Source organism: Rhodnius prolixus, unplaced genomic scaffold (assembly GCF_049639745.1).
Source record: "Rhodnius prolixus isolate KJV_2025 unplaced genomic scaffold, Rpr scaffold_1, whole genome shotgun sequence".
Taxonomy (NCBI): Eukaryota; Metazoa; Arthropoda; class Insecta; order Hemiptera; family Reduviidae; genus Rhodnius; species Rhodnius prolixus.
This window is the reverse complement of record NW_027411581.1, coordinates 51,529,758-51,552,503: the sequence shown is the minus strand read 5'-3', so window position 1 is coordinate 51,552,503 and position 22,746 is coordinate 51,529,758. Positions and strand designations below refer to the sequence as shown.

At 36.8% G+C, this 22,746-nt stretch overlaps 1 protein-coding gene across 4 annotated transcripts; it reads left to right on the top strand.

Annotated features, from left to right (window-relative positions):
• Positions 1-1,948: 1,948 nt before the first annotated feature.
• Positions 1,949-22,741, top strand: LOC141449390 (putative inorganic phosphate cotransporter). Of its 4 annotated transcripts, XM_074118814.1 has the most exons (11): positions 1,958-2,109; positions 6,783-6,988; positions 7,749-7,988; positions 9,618-9,705; positions 11,536-11,759; positions 11,846-12,001; positions 12,083-12,215; positions 20,915-21,153; positions 21,230-21,363; positions 21,453-21,509; positions 22,177-22,741. In XM_074118814.1, exons 1-10 carry the CDS (start codon positions 2,100-2,102, stop codon positions 21,475-21,477), a joined length of 1,455 nt encoding a protein of 484 aa, XP_073974915.1. In that variant the 5' UTR covers positions 1,958-2,099; the 3' UTR covers positions 21,478-21,509; positions 22,177-22,741. The 4 variants fall into 4 exon arrangements, with proteins under 4 accessions (XP_073974925.1, XP_073974906.1, XP_073974915.1 ...); XM_074118824.1 differs by lacking the exon at positions 21,453-21,509 and having other exon boundaries at positions 1,949-2,109; positions 6,798-6,988; XM_074118805.1 differs by lacking the exon at positions 21,453-21,509 and having other exon boundaries at positions 1,957-2,109.
• Positions 22,742-22,746: the final 5 nt, after the last annotated feature.

Sequence of the window (22,746 nt, the reverse complement as noted above, 5' to 3'; positions counted from 1 at the left end):
ATTGCATTTTTTAAACTTTAAAGCTTATTGAAACCAGATTTTGCTAACTGCTACTCTAATGCTTACTAATGTAACAATGGCAATAATTGCAACTATGATTTAAAGAGAAGGATTAATTTAATTTAATGGTAAGATGGATGTAATCTGATCAACAGATATTTCGAACGCCTATGATGGAGAAGATAAGATCAAGGAAGCCATTCTTTCATTGATGAGCTTCAAATTTAGAAAGTCAAGAAATAGATTTTGGAAATGTACACTGACTGAAGAAAATCATGATTGATTACGATACTAACCATCCAAAGGTAAATTATAGGTTTACACCAATAATTAAAATGTTGGCTTAAGGATAGCCATAGGCGCACCCCGACGGGGTATGAAAAATTATACCTTCATAATTTTGAATGAAAAAGTAAGTTGTACAATAATATGCAACAACAAATTTCAACATTTCGTAGACTATATACATTATTTAGGAAAGTTTAGCTCTAAGAAATGGCTTCTATATTTAAGTATAAATTTAAATGCATCAGTTGTCTGCATTCATTTAGTTCATTAATCTAAAGTTTGATTGTAAGTTTAGATATGATTAGATGCCATGGATGATGACTAGTCAGCTCATTCCACTGCAACTAAGGATTTGCTGAGGCTGTTTTAAGATTGAACACTTTTTCAATTTGTAGGTTTGATTAGACGTAAGAGTATGGAGAGAGACTTTGGCTTAAGCTTGTGGCACGAGATTTTAGCGCCGAACTCTCAGCTTTAAACGCCCTTCACACTGTCAGAAAATAGTCAGTGTATAATGTCGTTTCTATTTTGTTTCTGTCAAACCTACAAAGAATTTCGGTTGACAGATCATAGTAATGCATCCATGAATGGGTGCAGTGGCCCTTCAAGAGGCTTACGATCGTCCGAATGAACTCCCAGTCTTGATGGAGTCAGCCGCATCACTTAAGAAAGTGACTAATAATGCATTTTTTTCGCCTGTGGCCATTTTTTTCCCCTACCAATCGCTACCAACCCCCATTGGCTGATGGGGTAAGTACGCGGACCGGCTTATTGCTTTCTCAAACGCTAATCTCCTGACTGCCCGGACTCCCAGGCGATAAGTGCCAAGTCTCATCAATATGTATATCCTAGACAGTATCACACCCTTTGAATTAACTTTGTAATACTTGATACCCAGTAGAGCCGCCAAAATGTCTGAAAAAATTACGACTCTAGAATTTATTATCTTTATCTTACATCTCCGCAGCACAACAGTTTTGTAAGGCCAGTTTTTCAAGTCCAAGTTATCACTCCTTAGACTAACACCGTCAAACTAGGATATACTGAGGATATCTCAGAAGCATGTTAAAATTGTCTTAGACCAAACAATGAACAAGGGAGTCACTGACTCGCTTTAAAATAACAGCACACAATAAAATAGTTTGGTCTAATGCCTATTTAGGCAGGCTTTACGTCCAACTACCGATTAGGTATCGTGGACGGAGGTAATCAGCAAAACACACTTTACTACCTAGTTCTCGTATTAAACATTAAATAAAATCCAAGGCCTACACTGTGTATCGAACCCAGTACTCAATGTTTCTTAGCTTTGCAGGTCTCGCCGCGAACCGTTCGGCTACCGTGGCATCCGAAATTTTTTATCATCAATTGTGTTATTATTATCATTTCTTTGCCAATTGTAGTAATTACAGATTGTAGAAATATTTTATTTATAGGAAATACTTTAATAAAATGGTAGACATGTCATATTTGGAAAAATAAACTATAAAAAACAAATTAATGACGTACTACGATGTCGCTTTAATCAACTTAATTTACTGGCTCTTTAAATAAATGTTTTAGTGATGGAGGGGATCGAAGAGAAATTTTGCTGATGTGCGCTGATTGCGATATAAGAATGCTCTTACCGGACAAGTTTTAAGAGAAGGGAGTTTTATAACTACATTGTACAAAACCAGGTGAGATTCAGTAGATTAGTAGCTCAGCAAGACCCAGGGTAGGCTGTCCTTGATAAATTTCTTTTCGTGCTGTCAACTACACTTTGAAAACTTGTACATTGATTGGCCAGTCTATATTAGAGAGGGAAAGATATGATATTAAGTAAGTCTTGTGTTTTTTAATTATTCCATACATACATACGTATAATTTTCAGACAAGGTGTGGATGTATGTTAAATATATTTGTAAGATTTTTTGTTTAGATTAGGCTCTCTTAAAAATTGTTATCTCCCAAAAATTGTTTACAAGTATTCTTAAGAATTTATATAAAATTTTCATTTATGGGACTCCTGAGATTATCAAAACAAATTTTTGTTCTCTTCCACAACAGATACAGAACAATTGGTAGAAACCAGTTTTCGTGCTCAGACAAACTCCAAAACCTTATTTCTGGCGAAAAGCGCAGAACAAAAACCTACCTAGAAGAGCTAAAAGAAAGTTCACTGTCACCTCAAAGCAAGCAGGAGTTCGTTACCGCATAACGAATAATTATTATCAGAAAGTGAAAACCCAATCATTGAAATTTCAATTTCGGTGAAAGGATTTTGATTCAACCGATATTGGTCTATCAAATCTAGTTATCAACAGCTTTTAATTTCATGCAAAACGTTACCAACATGTTTCGTTTTTTTTTTTTTTTTTTGTTTTTTTGCTAAACATGCAAAAACCCACCTGCGCTCATATTCGAAAAGGAGATGTTTCATAAAACAATTAATGAAACTTCAAAAGTATATTACATTCCTAGAGTGAACTCACTAAGGTATTCTAAAAAGTAGAATTTGCACCAGTATTTTATGTTTTAAGTAAAACTTACTTTAAAAAGATCAGATTTTTATTTTAATACCCAACTTTTCACTTTCTCTTACCTCTTAGAAGGAGAAGAGTTTGGGACTCGGACTGATTTTAGATTTTCAGTTTTTAACAGAAATATTGGTTTGGAAATACTCAGAATATGGAAATGTGATTTTTACGAATTGGTCATTCTCGTTACACATAGAGTAGTGTGGATAGATAGATAATATTTTAAATAATTATACATTATTATAATTAATTATACAAATTACAGGGGTTCTATGTTACACAATAAATTAGCTTACAAAAGATTGAAATGTTAAAATAATAATCATAATATTAAATATTATAATAAAGATAATAATAGCAACTGGGGTAGCAACTTAAAATAACAAATAAATAATAATAGAAATAAAATTAATAAATAATTTAAAAAACTACAAATAAAAACAAAATGAAATAATTAAATCAAAAACAAACCTCGCAAGTAAAAACATTCCAAATATATTAATAACGAATTTTCAGTTTTCACAAAGACTGTTCATGGGTTGTTGGCCTAATGTTGCTGTCTTCGGTATTTTTTAATTTCGTAAACATTCTATAAATTAAGTTTGCATGTTATGGTTTAGAATTTTCACTCGGGTAAGGAGTAATTTCTTAAAAGTGGAGGTATTTAATTTTTTTTTTTTTTTTTTTTTTTTAAATGTTGAAGGTAGATATAATTTTTAATAATTATTAAATATGATAAAAGAGATAGTTAAATTAATATTTCAAAAGTTATTTTTATTTACCCATTTAATTAAAAAAATATAAGGATGTGAAGTGTATTAAGTATTTTGCAATAATTGTTATCAGTAACGTTTTGAATGCAAGTTGGGAAAAAAAAGGAACAAAAACCTACTTTACATTACAATTACTCATTTCCGTCAAAGACATTATGGAACAAATTCTTAAAATCTCTACTCCTTATCAGTTTTTTTCTTTTTCTTTTTTTTTTTTTATTAAAATAATTGAAATAGCACATAAGTAAGGTGTTGAAACGGGTGACGTGAGAGAAGAACCCACTCATGATTGTACAACAGCGTCGAGATGGTTCTCTTGCCAAGGAGATCCTGAAGCCTCTTCCTTTCGTTCTTCTTGCTAAGTTCCTTGGTGTGCTTAAACTGCTATGTGAGAGTTAAGTAGTACTAATGTTTTGTGGAATTTTTTGGTTTTATTTATGCGAGTAATAGAAGGTAGTCAAGGTCGGTGAGTTTTGTAACGATTGAAACGTAGCAAGTTGCGTCAGTAATGTTCAGACAGGTAAGTCTGGGTTCTTTAAAGGTTAGAAGGTTTAGCGCATACTCAAACTTCATAACCACATAGCCACCATACGAGTATAGGTCTAATTGTGGTCTTGAAAATGAATACAATTTTTTTGTTTTCCGTCCTGTAATCGTATCAGTTGTCTAAATCTTTGTTTAAGGCTGGTCTTTTAAGTCTATTGGGGGTCCCAAGTGAGGCGAAGGTTTAAGTAAAGACCTAGGTAGCGAGTCACAGTCTACTGTGTAAACGTGGTCGGTTAAAGTAGATTGTCTGGCAGGTGTGTTTATGTAATATGAATGTACGTGTGTAAATTTCGGACTGTTGACTTTAGTTCTCCATTCCAGTGACTATAAGTAAATAGACACTGCAGAATGGTCTGTGAGTCTCGTTAGGAAAGCGGTATCATCTACAAATCTTGCCATTAGAGTTTGTGGGGAAAGATGTATGTTGTGAGAATTAAATGAACATAAAATGTTTCAGAGACACTTACTTGCTGATTTACGTCTCTTTCTCTCGCAAAGATTTCTTTTGATGAAATTAACTTAGTTAAAATTAATTTATTTAAATTAATTTTTCTATAAAAAAAAGATATATTGCTGATGTCTGTTGAGTTACTAAGCAATGTCTTATCTTCCTATTAGTCTAAAGTAGAGTCCATCTAACAGATTTTTCAACACACGAAAAAATCTTTTATAAGCTTTTAATAACTGTTTTTTAAGCACGCTAATGCATTTTCTGTTCATTAGAACGTTTTGCATTAAGAAGCCTGAACGTTCACAATCTCCAACTAATGGTTGTGGATTATATCAGCCGGGCACACGAGCTGAGAATTGAGCTCGTGTGAGATGTACTGATGAGAAGTATGAAGTAACGGAGGCCACATCTACGGAAAGACAAGACGTGCATGAATAAAATATATCACTTAGGCATTTTGATTAATATACACGGACCTTTTTTTTGTGTAATAATGTGCGGTTTAGGTTTAAGATGATTGATTTGGCAATGAAAAAAAGTTCTGTTTAAATAACTATACTATTTTTGTGTGACAGTGAATGTTTTTTGAATTTTTTTTTTAGATAAATCTCTTAATTTCTTCACTGATTTTTCGTTTTTGGATATATTGTTCCCGTAACTTTCTCTAGAAACCACTTTGTAAACTCAAGGCTCTCAAAAAAGATATTTTCAGAATAAACTAGATTTAGAAAATTTGACTTGAAGACATTAATTACCTTATCTGTGGCCCATGTGAAAGTAAAAGTGTTAAAGCTTTTGTTTGAGATGTAGCCAACAAGAAATTTATTATCCAAGATCACTCCATTTTATTTAAACTCATAATTTTATAACTCATTAAATCCTCTTTAATATTTTATAAGTGAAGGATTCATATGTTTCAGGCAAATATCATTTTATAAGATAATCCCCTTTCTCCAAAAATGGCCTTAATTTTATTTCTCAATGATAATGAATGAAGATCATCATGTGAACATTGAGTGTACCATGCTTAAAGAAACATGAAATTGTAGACTTTTTTAAAAAATTTCAAATAATAATAATAATAATTAGGACTCCTCAATCAGGTATTAATTAAAGGATTTTAATCGCTAACTGTCTGTTAGAATCCTAAAATGAAATTTATAATTTGAATCTCCTATAATTTTTAAAATTAAAAAATTTCCTGCTAAAATTCGAGATTGAAAATTTGACAAGTTCACAATAGCTCCTTAATAATATCTGAAACAGACAACTATATTTATATACAAATTCAGTTCACTGTTTTGTTTTGTTTCTTTCTTTTGATCAGGAAAAATCGTTACATTGTGTCGAAAAAACTGCTTTCAAGGTTGCAAGTAGCACATTCAATATAAGGCGTGATGTCCATTATGATTTAATACTGAAGCACAAAAAAACCCAAGGAAAACATCAAATATCTTAGTTTCCCAAAATTTCACAACTGCAATAAATTCTTCGAATAAACAGAAAACAAGAAATATCTATTACAAAAGACGTGATGAAAATCATGCATATTTTATACTTATATATAAACAACAGTAGATAGAGGACGGTAATGACAGACATTCTTATTTTAATAACAACCTTGAGATGAAAAGATGTGAATAAGTCATAACTAATAGTATTCCTTTTTAGTTTTGTCAAAATTCCATTTTTAACAAATTTAGTAAAAATATCAACGCTAGCATGTTGCCTGAGCAAAGGAAATTCAAGAAATAAATAATCAGGAATTAAATCAAAATTATAATTATTTAATAAGAACAAATGTTTTCTGGCTGATTTTCTCGAATTGTCAGTTACATTTAATCCTAATTCCTAAAAAAGAATTAGGAAAAATTTACTTTCTATATCGACTAGAAAGAAAAAATAAATCTATGTCTGATTACACTCGATTTTTCTTTTACTTCCCACTTCTCAGTCTCCTAATTCAAATAATTCATTCAAACCCCAAATTTAAAAAATAAACGTCTAAAAGGATTTGGCCAGTTTCCCTAGACTTAACGAGGTATCCCCACTTAGCACCGTACTAACTGAACCCCTTTTGTGTTGGATCGTTCCGTGAAACACGCAGGGTCGTAAGAATAAAGCAATTATTAATGACCATCAACAACTTTTTTTTATTTTATAGCTTAAAAAAAATCATGTTTAAGTAGATAATTTCAAAATCAGTTTTGTTTTTTCCAGCATGCCCACCTCAAAGGTACGTGATGAGCATACTGTGCTTTGCTGGACTAGCATTAACGTACATAATGAGATTTTGCCTCGGTCTGGTCATCACAGAGATGGTTGTTCCACAACACATTGCCAAGCCGGGCCATTATGATCCAGATGCTTGTCCCTATGACACTTCAAACTCAACTGCACATCTAGCAAAGGTAGCTATATAGTAAAATCGCCACTTACCTTGAAGATGATATTCCATTCAAAACAATAATGAACAAATTTCTTTATTAATAAATGAAGATAAATTTATATAAACTATTGAACTATTCAATTTGTCAAGTTACTGAAGTGCTACATGGTATCGATGCTCTGATTTTGTAATCAGCTGATTTTCTTTGGCTTGATGGAGTGGCCGGCCGTAAGTGCATTTCTGACCTGAATTTCTCTTTCCAACCCACTAATATCACTGCTTCTATCTACTTCCAAAGACATTTCCTTATTAATAAACAGGGGTGCAAAGTAATGGAAAATAGAAGTCAATGAAAAAAATGCATTCAATAAGTTGGAATTTCGTCAGTCTTTCTGTCCAGGAATTAAACTCAATAATATGCACAATTATCTAGCAAAAGCGCTAACGTAGGTTACTCATGGGCAAAAAACTAGACCAATGGCCCCAGACTGAAATCGACATTTACTCATGCTTTAGAGACCTTTAAAGACAAGCTAAACTTTGTACACAAAAAACTTATGTAATGATAAAAAAAAGTCACAATTAAACTTAATAATCATCAAACGCTTTCGATCTATCCAGAAAATGAAATAAATGAAGTAATAATAATAAAAAAGAGGTTAATAATATGGAACAGGTTTATTGCACTGTTTTATTATCAGTGAAAAAAAAAAAATTTGGTTTTGAACTATTTCTGGATACAAATTACATTGATAAAATTCTAGGAACGATTCCTGTCCTAGGAAGGTGGAGAATTTCATTGGAGCGAATCTACTCAGGGTCTAATATTGAGTTCTTTCTTCTGGGGTTATGTTATCACACAAGTACCTGGAGGTATTCTGGCTGACAAATTTGGAGGAAAATTGATACTTGGAATAGGCTTGGCTATCAGTTCCATTGGAACCCTCATCACTCCGCTGGCGGCAAGGACTGGAGGTTCTGCGGCTTTCATGGCTGTGCGAGTTGTAATGGGCCTTGGACAGGTTTGAACAGTTTAAGTAAATAATGGTTCAGAAAGGATAGGACTGTTTTTTATTATGCAAAACTCGATGTTCTTGTTTATTTGTATTCACTACAGCAAGATAGAGACTAATTTCCACCAAAATTGTTTTGATTGATGAGCTTACAGATGCTAAGTTTTCGGTCAAGATCCATCACCGCAATTGCGGCTTCTCAAATTTTAATTTTTCTCCAGTATTTCGCGAATGCTTCAACAAGTTTTTTTTTTAAATTATCATTTTAATTTCCATTAAAATTGGTTCATACTTTTATTTTCTAGAGAGCCACGTTCTACCTCATTAATTTATAGATTTATGGTCTATAAACATGAAATCATATGGCCTAACAGTCTATCGACCGGCATCTAGAACTCCCGATTTTTTAAATTTTCACATAATTGATTTTTGATTGTTCAACTGATTTAACAAAAAATAGGATGGTAACTGTGCAATGTCGATGAATAGATTAGCAGTAGCTCTGGAAAAATCGAATAATTAATAGAAGTTCACTACTTATTGAAGCAGGTTTTGCTTGAAGAATAATTTTAAACCAAGTGATAAAGGTTCTTTATGCAGATGGGTTAGCCGTGAATATAGCAGTGTGATTCAAGTCACAGTTGTAAATCCATTGCGTTGATAATATTTATGAAATTGACGTAATTGACAACAGGGTTAATATCTTTTTTCTGTACTGAAAATTATAACGTAAAATCCTCTAGTAGTTATCTAATTAACCGGAAAAGCTTCATAATTTACAGGTGAACGTGCCAAAACATCACATTATTCAAACTACTACAGGAAAAACCACGCAATGGAAGCTAAATATCCAAAATACATTTTGAAAAAATAAACTAAGAATAAAGTTAAGTACGGCACCACGTTTGTAGCAGATTAAAAGTAATATTTAGAATCTTTCTTTGAAGAAGTATTGCCTTCTATACTCCTCAGAATATACTGGCGTCTCAAACGATCAAATAAAATAAAAATTAAAGCTAACCGCGGGGCCGTTAGAAAATACGTATTATTAGGGGATATTAATATATTGTATATAACATTATATTGATATTAATATGTTGTATATATATTAATATATGTGTATAAACAGAGAACTCTTAATAACTTAAAAATCCTAGTTTCTTAGATTCGAAAACTTTTAAAATTAATTATAGCTGATTTTGATTTATAATTTGAGCTGAAAATTTGCTGAAGTTACCGATTTTAAGAACTTAAGTAAACGTTTTTCTAATTTAGCTGACTGTTAAGAAATTTAATTTTGCTTGGTATTCCATAAATTACTGAATTTTCATAGTCATGAATTTCATTTACCTTGTTCAAAAAATAATTTTTACAATCAGTTTTCTTTGATGTCAATTTACTGTTAGAAGGAAAATACTTTTTGGTCCACCTATTTTCTGTCCCCATTTCTTACTTGTATAAATTTTGAAACCATTTTCCTTCTAGCAAAAGGAGAAATCCATTTTAAGGATTTTTATTTTTAATCCATTTAAGGAGAAATTATCTCTTAATTTTTTTACGATCTAAAGAGAAACCAGAGTCGAATGTTTTTATCTATGTTTTAATTAAGAAATATTTACTTTGGATGTTTTATTTAAGGGTGTAATCTATCCATCGTTGCATGTTTTGGCAGCTAATTGGGTTCCAACAGAGGAACGAGGCCGCCTTGGAAGTTTCATATTTGCTGGTAATTTGAAAATATCTCTTAGAGACCTCAAAAATTACCTCTACTGACACAAATATTATTATTTGAGGTCTCTATGAACTTTCAATATCATTAAATAATTAATTATAAATAATATCATTTTATTTTATTTTACAAATATTTCTTTAGATCTAGAGAAATATATTTTTTTTCCTTTGAATTTATGAGGCTTTATTTACGAGACTTAAGGTAATTTTATGTAATGCCATCAGTTGTAAGATTAAACAGTAAAAAGAATCACAGTAAAAAAGAAAGTACTTAGCAGTAGAGATCTGCTGCATATTATCGCATTGCAACAAATCCATACTTTAGTCAGCTCATATAATCTTCTTCAATCCATGGCTTTTGATTAACTACTGAAATATTAATACCAATTAATGTATATTATTAGAATTTTATTAAACTTCGCACTTACTTTCTGTTCCGGTTTATTCCACAGCTTTTTAAAACCATAGAAGTTTTCCTAATTCGAATATAATAAAACTCGGATAGCTCGGAAAATGTCTTGCCTTCGTGATTGCTTTGGCATGTTTGCTTTACTCATTATTATTATTATCCATCTTAGGATAAAGAAAGCCTACACTATCCAAAGCCACTCCTTTGTGAGCATATTGTATAACTCTAATAACAAGCGTTCAATTTGATCTGAACAAGCGCTATTACCGTCAGCACATTCTCGCCAAGAAGAAGCAAATCGATTTAACTCATCATTAATAACTGTCACTATGTTGAATTCTCAAGATTCAAGGACTAGGAGAATGTTTTTTTGCTTGCTCCTCTGTGGTCTACGTTAGATCAATAAGAAAGTTATCTAGATGCTTGAATAAGTGGTAATCTGTTGGCAAAAGGTCTATGGAGAATGTAGAACTTTCATCTCCAATTTATTTAATTTTCAAACGGTGATTTGTAAAACGAATGAAGTAATAGGATCGGACCTTATTATTGACTAATGTCATCTGTTCTTGGGGTAATTTTCGCACAATTTTGTCAATTTCTTGAATTCATCTCTGCATTGAGATTTTATCGGTTTTGAAAAATGAGTAACAAATGGCACTAGCCGCCGACAACTACCATGGTTTTTGCTTCTGGGAATAGGGGTTTAGCCTTGCCTAACCACTGTTCTGAACGTTTTCTAATTGTTGTGTATGATCTACTTTTTATCACAAATCACGATTCGTTCCAAAGTAAACCATTTTTGATGCGCAAAAGCAGTAAAGAAAAAAATTCCAAAAGCGATCATTTTGCCGATTGTTTAAATCATATGGTAACTCCTGTTTCAAGTTTGTTTCACCATTAAGTAGCAGTGAGGCTAACTTCCCGTTGCTTCGCAATTCCCCAACCGTTTAAGGTGAGTCAGCTTCCACGATGGTTCTTAAAGTATCTACTTCTAATATTTGGGCCGAACGATAAATTAGCTACTTCCACGATCCAAATTTCTTAGAATGAAATTTCTGTTACTTCACTAACACCATTGCTGCACTAAGCAGCACTATTTTTCGAGCTGTCTCAGTAGCGCTTTGTCCAGTTTGAACTCATATCAGAAAAACATCTGAAATGGCTTCCTCGACGTGTCGCAGTTGTTAAAGCAATAAAGATTAAGAAAAAAATAATACACATTCTTAAAAAGCAGAAAATTTGATAAAATGTAGCCTACCAACTGCAAACCAATAGTCCTCATATTAAACCGCAAAAAAATTTTCTTTTTTTTTTAATGATGACTGAAAATGTTTGTCATATTTGTGAATAACCCGAATATGTATATCACCTCGAACAGGGATTTGTTTAAATTTTCAAATATTCCGGTAATTGCAGGTGCAAACTTTGGAAATGTAATATCAATGAGTTTGACTGGTGTGATGCTTGGACAATTTCATGCAGGCTGGCCGGTTGTATTTTATGTGTATGGAATACTTGGATTAGGATGGCTTTCTATTTGGTACTTCCTTGCGTACAGCACTCCTCTTGAACATCCTTCCCTTAGTGATCATGAAGCTAAATATTTACGACAATATTCGCAATCTGTTAATATTAATAAGGTATAAATAATGGTTTTTAGTATTAAGTACCAATTGTGTATTTAACTTCCTGAAATATCAATAAAGCAAGATTTATTCTGCTACAGGAGTCGCGCGATTCTACACCATGGAAAGACATCTTGACTTCGATACCTTTGTGGGCACTAATTATTGGACAAATTGGTCATGACTGGGGCTTGTTTACCATCATCACCGATTTGCCAAAATATATGAAGAGTGTTATGCATTTTACTATTACAGAAGTGAGTAAACACTTGTTCTATCATACATTTTAAACTAAAATAATTAAGTAAAATTAATAACTACTAAATGAATTCCTGTAGAACGGGCTGTTGCTATCTTTACCATATTTATTGATGTGGATAGTGGCCATTTTCTCGGGGTATTTTGTCGACTGGATCCTCCGAAAACAGTTCTTCGGCAGAACTACAACAAGGAAGATTTTTACAACTGTAGGTGAGGGCCTCCTTTGTTATATATATCGTTTTTGTTTAATTAAAATTATATATATTTATAGTATAACATTTTTTTTTTAAATTTAAGAGATACAATGTATTACAAATTACACTAATTCAACTATGCTATTGCGGTGTTTGTCATACAATGGTTGGAACTTAATTATGCAAGAAATGAATGATCCCTAGGACACAGCTTTTTATAGTTTGTATAGTTCTTGCAAGTATGTTTCCAAATATTACGAAAATATAGCCAATATTATTAATTACCAAGTCTGAATATTGCAGGATCTTGATAGGCTTACAGTAAAGAGTGATATTACGCATAAAGAAATCGTAGAAGTGTGTGTTAATGAATTTTTACATAAGTTTAATGATTTGACTGTTAATAAAAATTTGACTTAAATAAAAATAATTATTTAAAGGCTTCACATTAGCTTTATATAGAGATAAAGGGGCGGTCTGAATTGATTGGAATAAAATGCCTCCAATAACTTTTACTTTATTCCTTTGACGTCCTTACTTCCAAGGAAAGTTGTTAAATTATTGTAATTTAAAAAAAATTCTGTCGGGATAATTTTGTTACATTTTTCACTTTATAAAAATATATTGATATTACAACTGACTGACTTAAATCACAAAACGCAAACTCTAAGTACTATAGCCTTCAATTGGAACACAATTCAACTTCACATTAACTTGAAAGAAAAAAGAGTTAATTATCAAAAAGTTGGGGATTATTTCTTCTGTTTTTTTCCTTGCCCGATCATCTCAAACGTAAGGAAAGGTTCAAAAAGTACAATAGCTGTTTGCGATTTGAGGCATGCACATCCAAGACATATTTGACTCCTAAAGTACTAGATTTAATTCCCGGGCTTGGCTTTGATTTCACTCAATATGAGTGTAACTGGGCACTAGAATTAGTTGCTAGGTTTATGAACACAGCTGGGTTTTTATTGGAAGAAAAAGTATATTATTGACTTTCGGGCATTCTGAGTTGGGACTTGCTGGAATACAGACGAGGATTGAGAGTTTGTAGAAAAGCCAAGTTTCCCTCTTGCTGACCTGCGACTTTTCTTGTCTGCGGCCCATGCGGCGTATGTATGTTTATTCATGTACCAAATATTTTGTTAAGTAAATCCGTTAAGTAAATTCATCAGACTTATTGTTATCATAGCTTTGTTCAAGTAGTTTAGTTGTCCTATCTATCTGTGAGTGTATGTACGTGTGTGTGAGTGTGTGCTTGAGTGTGTGTAAGTTGCTCTCTATAGAAGTGTAGTTCGTACGAGGTAGCGGCTGGCCTACATTGGTGTCAGGTGTGGGGTATAGTCGGAAACCCGTAACGTTTCCCCGTCCTTAGTATTAGTGCTCTGGAATTATGGAAGAGGTGAAGGCACTAAAGGAGGAGGTAGACAGGTTGAAAGAGGAGGTGCGCTGGATGAACTCCCAAAGGGAAGCAGCAGGCGTATCCTCTAATGAAGGGGGGGTTAAGCGAGATCTTTCCCTTCAATCTTTAATCATGCCTTGGAGTGGGGACATATCAGATAGGCCTATTGACCAATTTCTGCAAAATTTTTCCTTAGTGGCCGAAAGAGGCGGGTGGTCAGAGGCGGATAAAATTATGATATGTCGTCTTAAACTAAAAGGTGCTGCAGCAGATTGTGTGGCTTGTCGACCGGAGCTATTGCTACCCACGGCGACCTTTGCGGATATGGTTGATGTGATTAGAACTCGCTTTGTGGGGGAGGCTACGCCTGAGCAAAAGCTGTTGGAGCTTAACTCTCTTGAACAACTGTCGGGGGAAGATGCGCGTCAGTTTGCAGATCGGTGTCGGCAAGTCGGGGAGGAAACATTGCCTATCTCGGCATCAGTAGCTGAAGCGGGGTGGGCTAGGGCTCAGCTTGAAAGAATTCTTATGGCTGCCTATATAAAAGGGCTCAAAGGAGAACCAAGCCGACAACTACAATACGATCCCCCGAAAACGTTTCACGAAGCGGTGGCACGGGCTTCGCGTATTGAGCAAGTGAGGGTGAAGTCAACCTCTCCACGGGAAATATGGGCTGTGCAAGGAAGTTCCGGTCTAGAAGGGAAGACAACAGTGGAGCCCCAACGATCAGGGAGCATGTGCTTTCGTTGTGGGAGACCGGGACATTTTGCAAAGTCATGTGATCTGAGAAGGAGGAAGAGCCTTGGGTGGGGTAACCAACGCAGTGAGGCTGCTCCCTCAAAAAGGGAGACAGCCTGTTTTGTTTGTGGCCAAATAGGACACTATGCGCGAGAGTGCGCTCGACGAGCTACCTTAGCAAAAGTCAGGACTTGTTATGAGGGAACAGGCCCGCACCCAAAAGCGGAGGGCTCGACCGATGGCCCGACGTCGAATGCCCGTTAAAACCGAGGGCCCCTGCCCTGGTGCCAAGTGTAGCAACGGGGAAGTCTAAGGGTTTAACAATACCTGTGTTTACAGGAAAGAGTCGGTTGGAATTACTTGTTGACAGCGGGTCAGAAATTTCCATTTTAAAACAAGCAATTCCTGGAGTGGTAGTCAAGCAGTCCCGTATTAAAGCAACAGGAGTTACGGGGAGTTCGGTACCCATTAGAGGTGAACAGGAACTGGAGTTCTTTGTAGAGGGGAGCCGGGCGAACCACACCTTTGTGATCGCTGCGGTAGCCACTCGCGGGGATGGTCTCATGGGTTGGGACCTAATGAGGAAACTAGGGTTGGTTGTAGACGCTGGCCGAGGTCAGGTCACAATTAAACCCAGAAACCCGTCAGTAGCACTGGTGGAGAATGGCTGCAAGGAGAAAGCAGTGTCCTATGGGACGGACAATCAGGAGAACAGGGAAAGGCACCCTAACAGGTCTCGGGAAGGCAGTGCAAGCGAGATCGGCGTGAAGGTAGCACGCTGTCAGAAGATACCAGGTCACAGCGAATGCTTAGTGGAGGGGAAGATAGCCCGTGACCTGGAAGGGGACATTCTTTTAGAACCCCTGATGCCGATTGAAGGGGGCTTGAGGATAGCGAGGAGTTTAAACCGGGCTGAAGGCCGCCGGGTTTGGGTGAAAGTGATAAACCTAACGGAGTCAGAAGTGAATGTTGGGAAGGGTCAGTGGGTAGCAACAGCGGAGAGGGTGGACTTAGGAGGCGAATCGTCTCACTCGAAGGTGGTAGGTGCCGTGGGTCAGGAAGTGGTCCCAGAGGGAGAAGTGGAAGTCGAATGTATTGGGAAGTTAAGCCACTTGGCCGAGGGTGATCGCGGTAAATTGATGAAAGTGCTACGAATGTATCTACAAGTCTTTGTGGAGCCAGGGCCAGAAGGGTGCAAGTTACCTGTGTATCATAGAATTAAGACAACAGAGGAAGGCCCCGTTATCAAGCGTCCCTACCGGGTACCCTATAATCAGAGACCAATTGTAGAAGAACATCTCCGCGAAATGCTAGATAAGGGGGTAATTGCACCATCAAGCAGCCCATGGTCCGCCCCGATCGTATTAGTTCCAAAGAAGAGCAGGGATGGCACGTGTAAGTACCGTTTCTGTACTGATTTTAGAGGGCTTAATAAAATCACGAAAGTAGACCCCTATCCTTTACCACTGATAACGGAAACGTTGGAGAACTTGGGTAGAAGTCGGTACTTTTCCACTATCGATTTGGCCAGTGGTTACCACCAAATCCCCATCCACCCAGAGGATTGCGAAAAAACCGCTTTTTCAACTATAGGGGGCCATTTTGAGTACAAACGGATGGCTTTTGGTCTGGTTAATGCGCCGGCTACGTTTCAACGATTAATGGACCAATTATTGTCGGAAATCAAAGGGGAGGAGTGCCTGGTTTACATGGATGATATAATTATCTACAGTCCTACTCTCGAAGAACATTGCCGACGATTAAGTAATGTACTACATCGCTTGGAGCGTGCGGGGTTGAAAGCAAATCTTGGGAAGTGTGCTTTTGCACAGCGAGAGGTGCAGTACTTGGGGCATATTGTATCTTCGGAAGGCGTAAAGCCAGATCCGAACAAATTGGTCGCCATCAACTCGTATCCCGCCCCAAACTCTGCGAAAGAAGTAAAGAGTTTCTTGGGTCTTGCGGGGTATTACCGCCGCTTCATAAAGGGGTTTGCTGACCTTGCGCAACCACTTACCTCGTTACTAAAGAAAGATGTGGCATTCACTTGGGGCAAGGAGGAACAGTCTGCGTTCGAGTCTTTGAAGGGTGCACTGTGTTCATCATCAGTGTTAGTATACCCAGATTTTCGGGACAGTTTTATATTAGCGACCGACGCTTCGGGGATAGCGCTAGGAGCAGTACTCTCCCAAATGTGTGCGGGGCAAGAAAGACCAGTGGCTTATGCTAGCCGTCAACTAACACCGGCTGAGCAAAAGTATTCCACCACTGAAAGAGAATTGCTAGCAGTGGTCTGGGCCACAACCCAGTTCCGTTGCTATCTTTTAGGTCGGAAATTTAAACTCGTCACAGACCATGCTGCTTTGAAATGGATGCTAAGCCTGAAAGACCCCTCCGCGAAATTGACACGTTGGTCCCTAAGATTGTCCGAATTCGTGTATGATGTGGAACATAGACCAGGGATTAAACACCTTAACGCTGACGGGTTAAGTCGAAGGGTCGCTTCAGCTTCCAAGCCAGAGTTGTTCGGTGAAGTGCAGTGGGCCACGGGGAAAAGCGACCAGTTCGGGCAAGAGCAGTCTAAAGATCGCTGGTGTAGCCAAACCAGGAAGTCCTGGCCGGAGAAAACCTATGTTCACGAATCCGGGCTCTTGTACTGGACGGATGGTAAAGCCCAGGAAGACCAGTGGCGAATAATGGTACCAGCTAAACAGAGAATTCGTTTAATCAAAGCCCATCATGACACCCCCTGGTCCGGCCATCCCGGTATAGAGAGGACGTTAACTCGTATTAAAGAAAACTTTTTTTGGCCCGAGATGGCCAGAGATGTGGAACTGTACGTCAAGAGCTGCCAGTCGTGTAACGAACGTAAAACACCGAGTGGATTAGCAGTACCATTGGGCCGGGTAAATGAAGCCACTTATCCTTTCGAGCTGGTCTCCCTCGACGTGGTGGAGTGCCCGCTAAGTAGTAGGGGAAACCGCTACCTCCTTACTATGGTTGACCATTTCACAAGGTATGCAGAGGTTATCCCCATGAGAACGCAAACGGCTGAAGAGACTGCTCGGGCATTTGTTCATAATATTATTTTAAGACATGGGGCCCCTCGTCAGGTTCTGACCGATAGAGGTACGAATTTCCTGTCCAATTTGTTTAAAGCTGTCTGCCACTTGCTGCACATCAAGAAACTGCAGACCACCGCCTACCATCCCCAGAGCAATGGGATAGTGGAGCGTATGCATCGGACACTAATTGACTCTCTTTCCCACTTTGTTCGAAAGGACGGCCGGAATTGGGATCGATGGGTGCCATTTGTTGTGATGGCGTACCGCTCTACTGTGCATTCGTCAACAGGGTTTACTCCTCATTATTTGTTATATGGGCGAGACTTTGAAATGCCATTTGATTTTCCGTATACTTGGCAGCAACGGGCGGCGTCAGTGGAGGACTATGTGATGCAGTTAAAAGAGAGGCTCTCTGCGGCGTATGCCCAGGCCAAAGGGAGTGAGGCTAAAGCCCGAGAGTCGTGGACCCGTTTCTATGACGCGGGGAAGAAGGACCGGGTATTTCGCGTAGGCGACAAAGTGTATTTATTGGAACCGGCCGTACCACAAGGTCAGGCGAAAAAATTTTATAAACCGTGGACCGGGCCACATGAGATAAGTGCACAACTTCCTCCCTGTGACTATGAATTGGCTCTGAATACAGGGGGTCGATATGTGGTACATGCCAACCGCCTCAAACCTGCCTATCAGGCCAGAGAGGACCATGGTAGTGGGCAAGCAAATGTAGAGGCTCACCCCTCAAGGGTTGCAGAGGAACCAACCACCTCAGGTAGTAATTCCCCGGCGGATAATGAACAAGGGTGGTGGGAAGACTTGAGTGAAACCCCTCCCAGAGTCTCCCTAGCACCATCCACACCGGGTGAGGCGGTGGAAGAGGGGGAAGAAGACGGCCCCGAAAGTTCCGAATCTACGTTGGCAGAGGGAGATTCATCGTGGCATCCCACCTCCGGGGAGTGGGATCCAACAGAAAACCCAAGGTCTCCTTATTTGTTACGTGGGCAGGAGAGCGAGCAGGAATCTAACTCCATTCCTAGGGAGGTTAGGATCAATCTGCGGCCGAGGCATCGTCGAGAGTGCATGGAGGATGAATAACGGCGAACTACCAGATTCGGTTCTCATACCTAATGATTGACGGCAAAACTATTTGAATATAAGCTTATGAAACAAAACCAAAGTATTAGTATTGATAACTCGGGCTCAGATGAGCAGTATATGGATGGGCATGTGCGGCGGTGGGGATGTGGACGGAGAAATGGCCGTGGGAAAATGAGAGGATCTACAGAGTAAGCTCAAAATGGATGTTCCACAAGCTGAATACCAGCAAAGAGAGATTTTGGTAGGCCAACTCAGAAATCCAGTCAGCCATCTAAGAGCGGAGTATCTTTGAGCAGGGGAGATCATAGGGCTGAAGATTGCCTTACGTAAGCCACAAACATAGGCAATGAGATCGTCGAGGCACCTAGGAAGAAAGAAACTCACCCTGAAAACCTGACCCGAAGGGAGGAGTAGCGTTGGAAGCTGTGCGGGAAAAATGGTAGGGCAAGAGGAGCCCTCGGAGCGATAGCTTTCCAGATGTTAGAGTTCGAGAAGTGGCAATATCCTCGCCAATGGGATACACCTACATCGCATCAACTGCGAAGAGAGCTACCAGGAAGATTCCAGGTTCAGCGGCCCATGTGGAGGGGCACTAGGAGTGAACCAGAAGCTGCGGAGTCAACTACCTCCCCTGAGCTTGAAAAGTGGAGTCCACTTTTCTTCAAAGGGGGGGATAATGTAACTGGGCACTAGAATTAGTTGCTAGGTTTATGAACACAGCTGGGTTTTTATTGGAAGAAAAAGTATATTATTGACTTTCGGGCATTCTGAGTTGGGACTTGCTGGAATACAGACGAGGATTGAGAGTTTGTAGAAAAGCCAAGTTTCCCTCTTGCTGACCTGCGACTTTTCTTGTCTGCGGCCCATGCGGCGTATGTATGTTTATTCATGTACCAAATATTTTGTTAAGTAAATCCGTTAAGTAAATTCATCAGACTTATTGTTATCATAGCTTTGTTCAAGTAGTTTAGTTGTCCTATCTATCTGTGAGTGTATGTACGTGTGTGTGAGTGTGTGCTTGAGTGTGTGTAAGTTGCTCTCTATAGAAGTGTAGTTCGTACGAGGTAGCGGCTGGCCTACATGAGAATGAAAAGTAAAGCACTAACTGCCCTAACTTCGTCTGTGATATCGGGTCGCTTGATAGATATATAGCCTAATTAGTCATATTTTTGCTTTATATCCCTTGTTATTTAGTACTGAACAAACTCGTTAGACAAAGTTAGACACGTGTCTGTAACCTAGCGTTCAATATCACGCAACCGAAAGTAACAATTTACTAGGAAGTTTTTTGACTTTTGTGAGATTTCTCAAAAATTATTATGAGTGCATTGTACTCATTATACTTATACTTAACAAGAAGTAATAAGTAAGGCAGTCAGGTCGTAAGTAAGGCTTAGGACTTTTGTTGGAAACATTTTCCCTAGAAACAATCGATTAAGGCACTTCAGGGATAAGGAGCTAGGTTTTTTTTTCTAAAGGACCACTTGAATAAACTGAATGGTTTTGTGCTCTACATATTATAAAGGAATTTTCAATTCCTGTGATTTCGAGTTAGGTGTAAATTCCAGCACCGGAACTACCCAGAAGTGATTATTTCCTTTTTAGAGATGTTCTTAAAAATGGCTTTCATATTTTCACTAAACTTTCTATTTCCATTACATGAGTCTTGGTCTACAACTTTTTTCGATAAATTTTTGCAAGACAATTCGATTAAAGGAACTCTTGGGAAAGAAGGTATCTCTATTTTTCTACCTAAAGTACCACTTCAGTATAATTGTAAGACTATGAGTGCTTTTTATAATCAAGGGCGATTACAATTTTAAAGTCTGATTTTGAAGATTAAGGAAAATACCGCAGTATTCAATGGGTTTTTCATGTCCCTGAGATTTTTAAAACCATTAATTAGAAAGTCCAGATTTACAGCATTCACATTAAATCGAATTCCATGCGAATGAAACAGTTCATTTTAAACCTAGAATTAATGTTTATTTTTTTCTGATCGCAAACTGGGCAAGAATTTTCGGATATCTGAAGTCAGGCATTTCCATTATATTTAAAATATATTTATGACAAAGAAAAAATCTATAATATAGAGTGAGAGAGAATGAGTAAGAATATCTTCAGATTAGTAATGAAGCCATACTGTCCGATTTCATGACCGATGTCTGACAGACTCCCATGTTGAACGAGAGGAATTTTAGATTTATATAACTACCAACTTGAACTTCACCCCAACACTTTCGACTGCGCTCTATAAGCAAGATCAAAGCCAGCAGATCTATATACTTTACTTCCATCCTTGCTTTTCCTAATAATCTCCCTTGTTCCAATTACACTCCTCATTCTATTAGAAATATATAAATTATGCCAAAACAAATTGATTATTTACTATTAAATAAATAACTTAATTTACAGCTTCAGTGGGTCCAGCTGTCGGCATTGTAGGCGCAACATACGCTGGATGTAACAGAAGTTTTGCAACTATTTCTTTCATAATTGGAATGGGTTTTATGGGATTTTTCTACCCAAGTCTTAAAGTGAACGCCTTAGATCTGAGCCCTAATTATGCTGGTTCATTGAGTGCTTTAGTAATGGGTATAGGAGCTGTATCCGGCATACTTACACCTTATCTAGTTGGAGTATTAACTCCGGAGGTTAGATGCATTTTACAACTTATCAACTTTAAAAATAATCTCTAAGATGAGAAATAACCCAATGAAATATTTTCAGAGTACGTTGTTGCAGTGGAGGCTTGTATTTTGGATTTCTGTAGGAGTCCTCTTAGGTACAAACATTCTTTACATTATTGCTGGATCTGGAGATGTTCAGCCTTGGAATAATCCAAAAAAAGAAAAAGAGGAAAGGTCTGTACTTGTATTATTTATTATATAAAGGATTTTACCTAGGCATTTTTGCTTTTTTTTAAAAAAAGATTTTGTATAATTATTTTCAGGGATAAAGATTCGACAATGCTTTAATCACATAAATACTATTCTTCAAGATCAACTGGGTAAGAAAAAAATGTGTCTGCATCAAACTCTTTACTCTGTATTTTTTTTTCGATTATTTCGAGAAAAAAATAGGGCTATATTTACAGATTGGAACCTGAACTTGCTGTGGTTGTTGAGAAGTTATTTGGTTTATTTAAATTTAGTACTGTCCTTTTGTAATTTTCAGTATGAAATACGATCCTATTGCTTTTTGGATAGTTAGATGCGGTATCCAGACAGTTTATTTCAAATATTAGTGAGTGCCTCAAACTTTAACGGGTCAGTACTCCGCGAACTCTTCAGTTTGCAAGACCGTCTTCAGTTTGATTAACGGAATACAACGTTCCTCGGAATCTCTTTAAATTGAATCATTAACGGTCTGTTCTTCATGTACTTGCTGGGATTCTCTAACACTCCATCCTAAGTTCATTTAGTTGATCACTTTCATAAACTCCATCCTAAGCGTTTTATTTATTTTTTATTTTTTGTAATGGAATTCGCTTATATAAATAAAAAATAAAAAAATGGAAATGTGTGTTTTTACCATGTTGGAATAAAAGTTAATACTTATACTCTCTCCTACATAAACAATTATTGTTCGGATCAGTGCGGTGATTTAACAACGCCATTTCCAGGTTGTACTGCCTATGTTTTCTGATAGAGTATTTGTTTGCATTAATTTTGCAGGATCATAGCGTCACATATGCACAGGGGCCGCTAGCTTCATCCATTTTTCAATGGTGGATATTGACATGGGTTTGATATCAGATTGTTGAAAATAACAATTTGACTATTCCATTTTTTCTGTGGCTTGTTTAAGGTTGTAGAAAGAATAGACAAAACAATTTTATATCTAAAACAAAAATAAATATTGCGTAAATACAGTATTTCATTTTTACAACAAACTATGGCTATCCATCTTTTAACCCTTATATAAGGGGAGAATATGTTTAAAGCAATAATTTTTGGATGTTAATTTTATATAATTGATGTTATTGATAATAAATCAAGTACAAAAACAATTATTAGCTAATGATACAAATGAATAACTTAATGAGACTAATCAAACTACTGTTACATTCACCTACAATGTTAGCGATTTATAGGATTTTGCTTTACCAAAGATCTAACAACATTATATTTAATAAGGATCAACTATTAATTATTTTAATTATTGAATATTGATTATTTTATCAAAGAATTATTTATTGTACATTGTTATTTTTAAAAATAAATTGAAATTATTAAAATATTTTT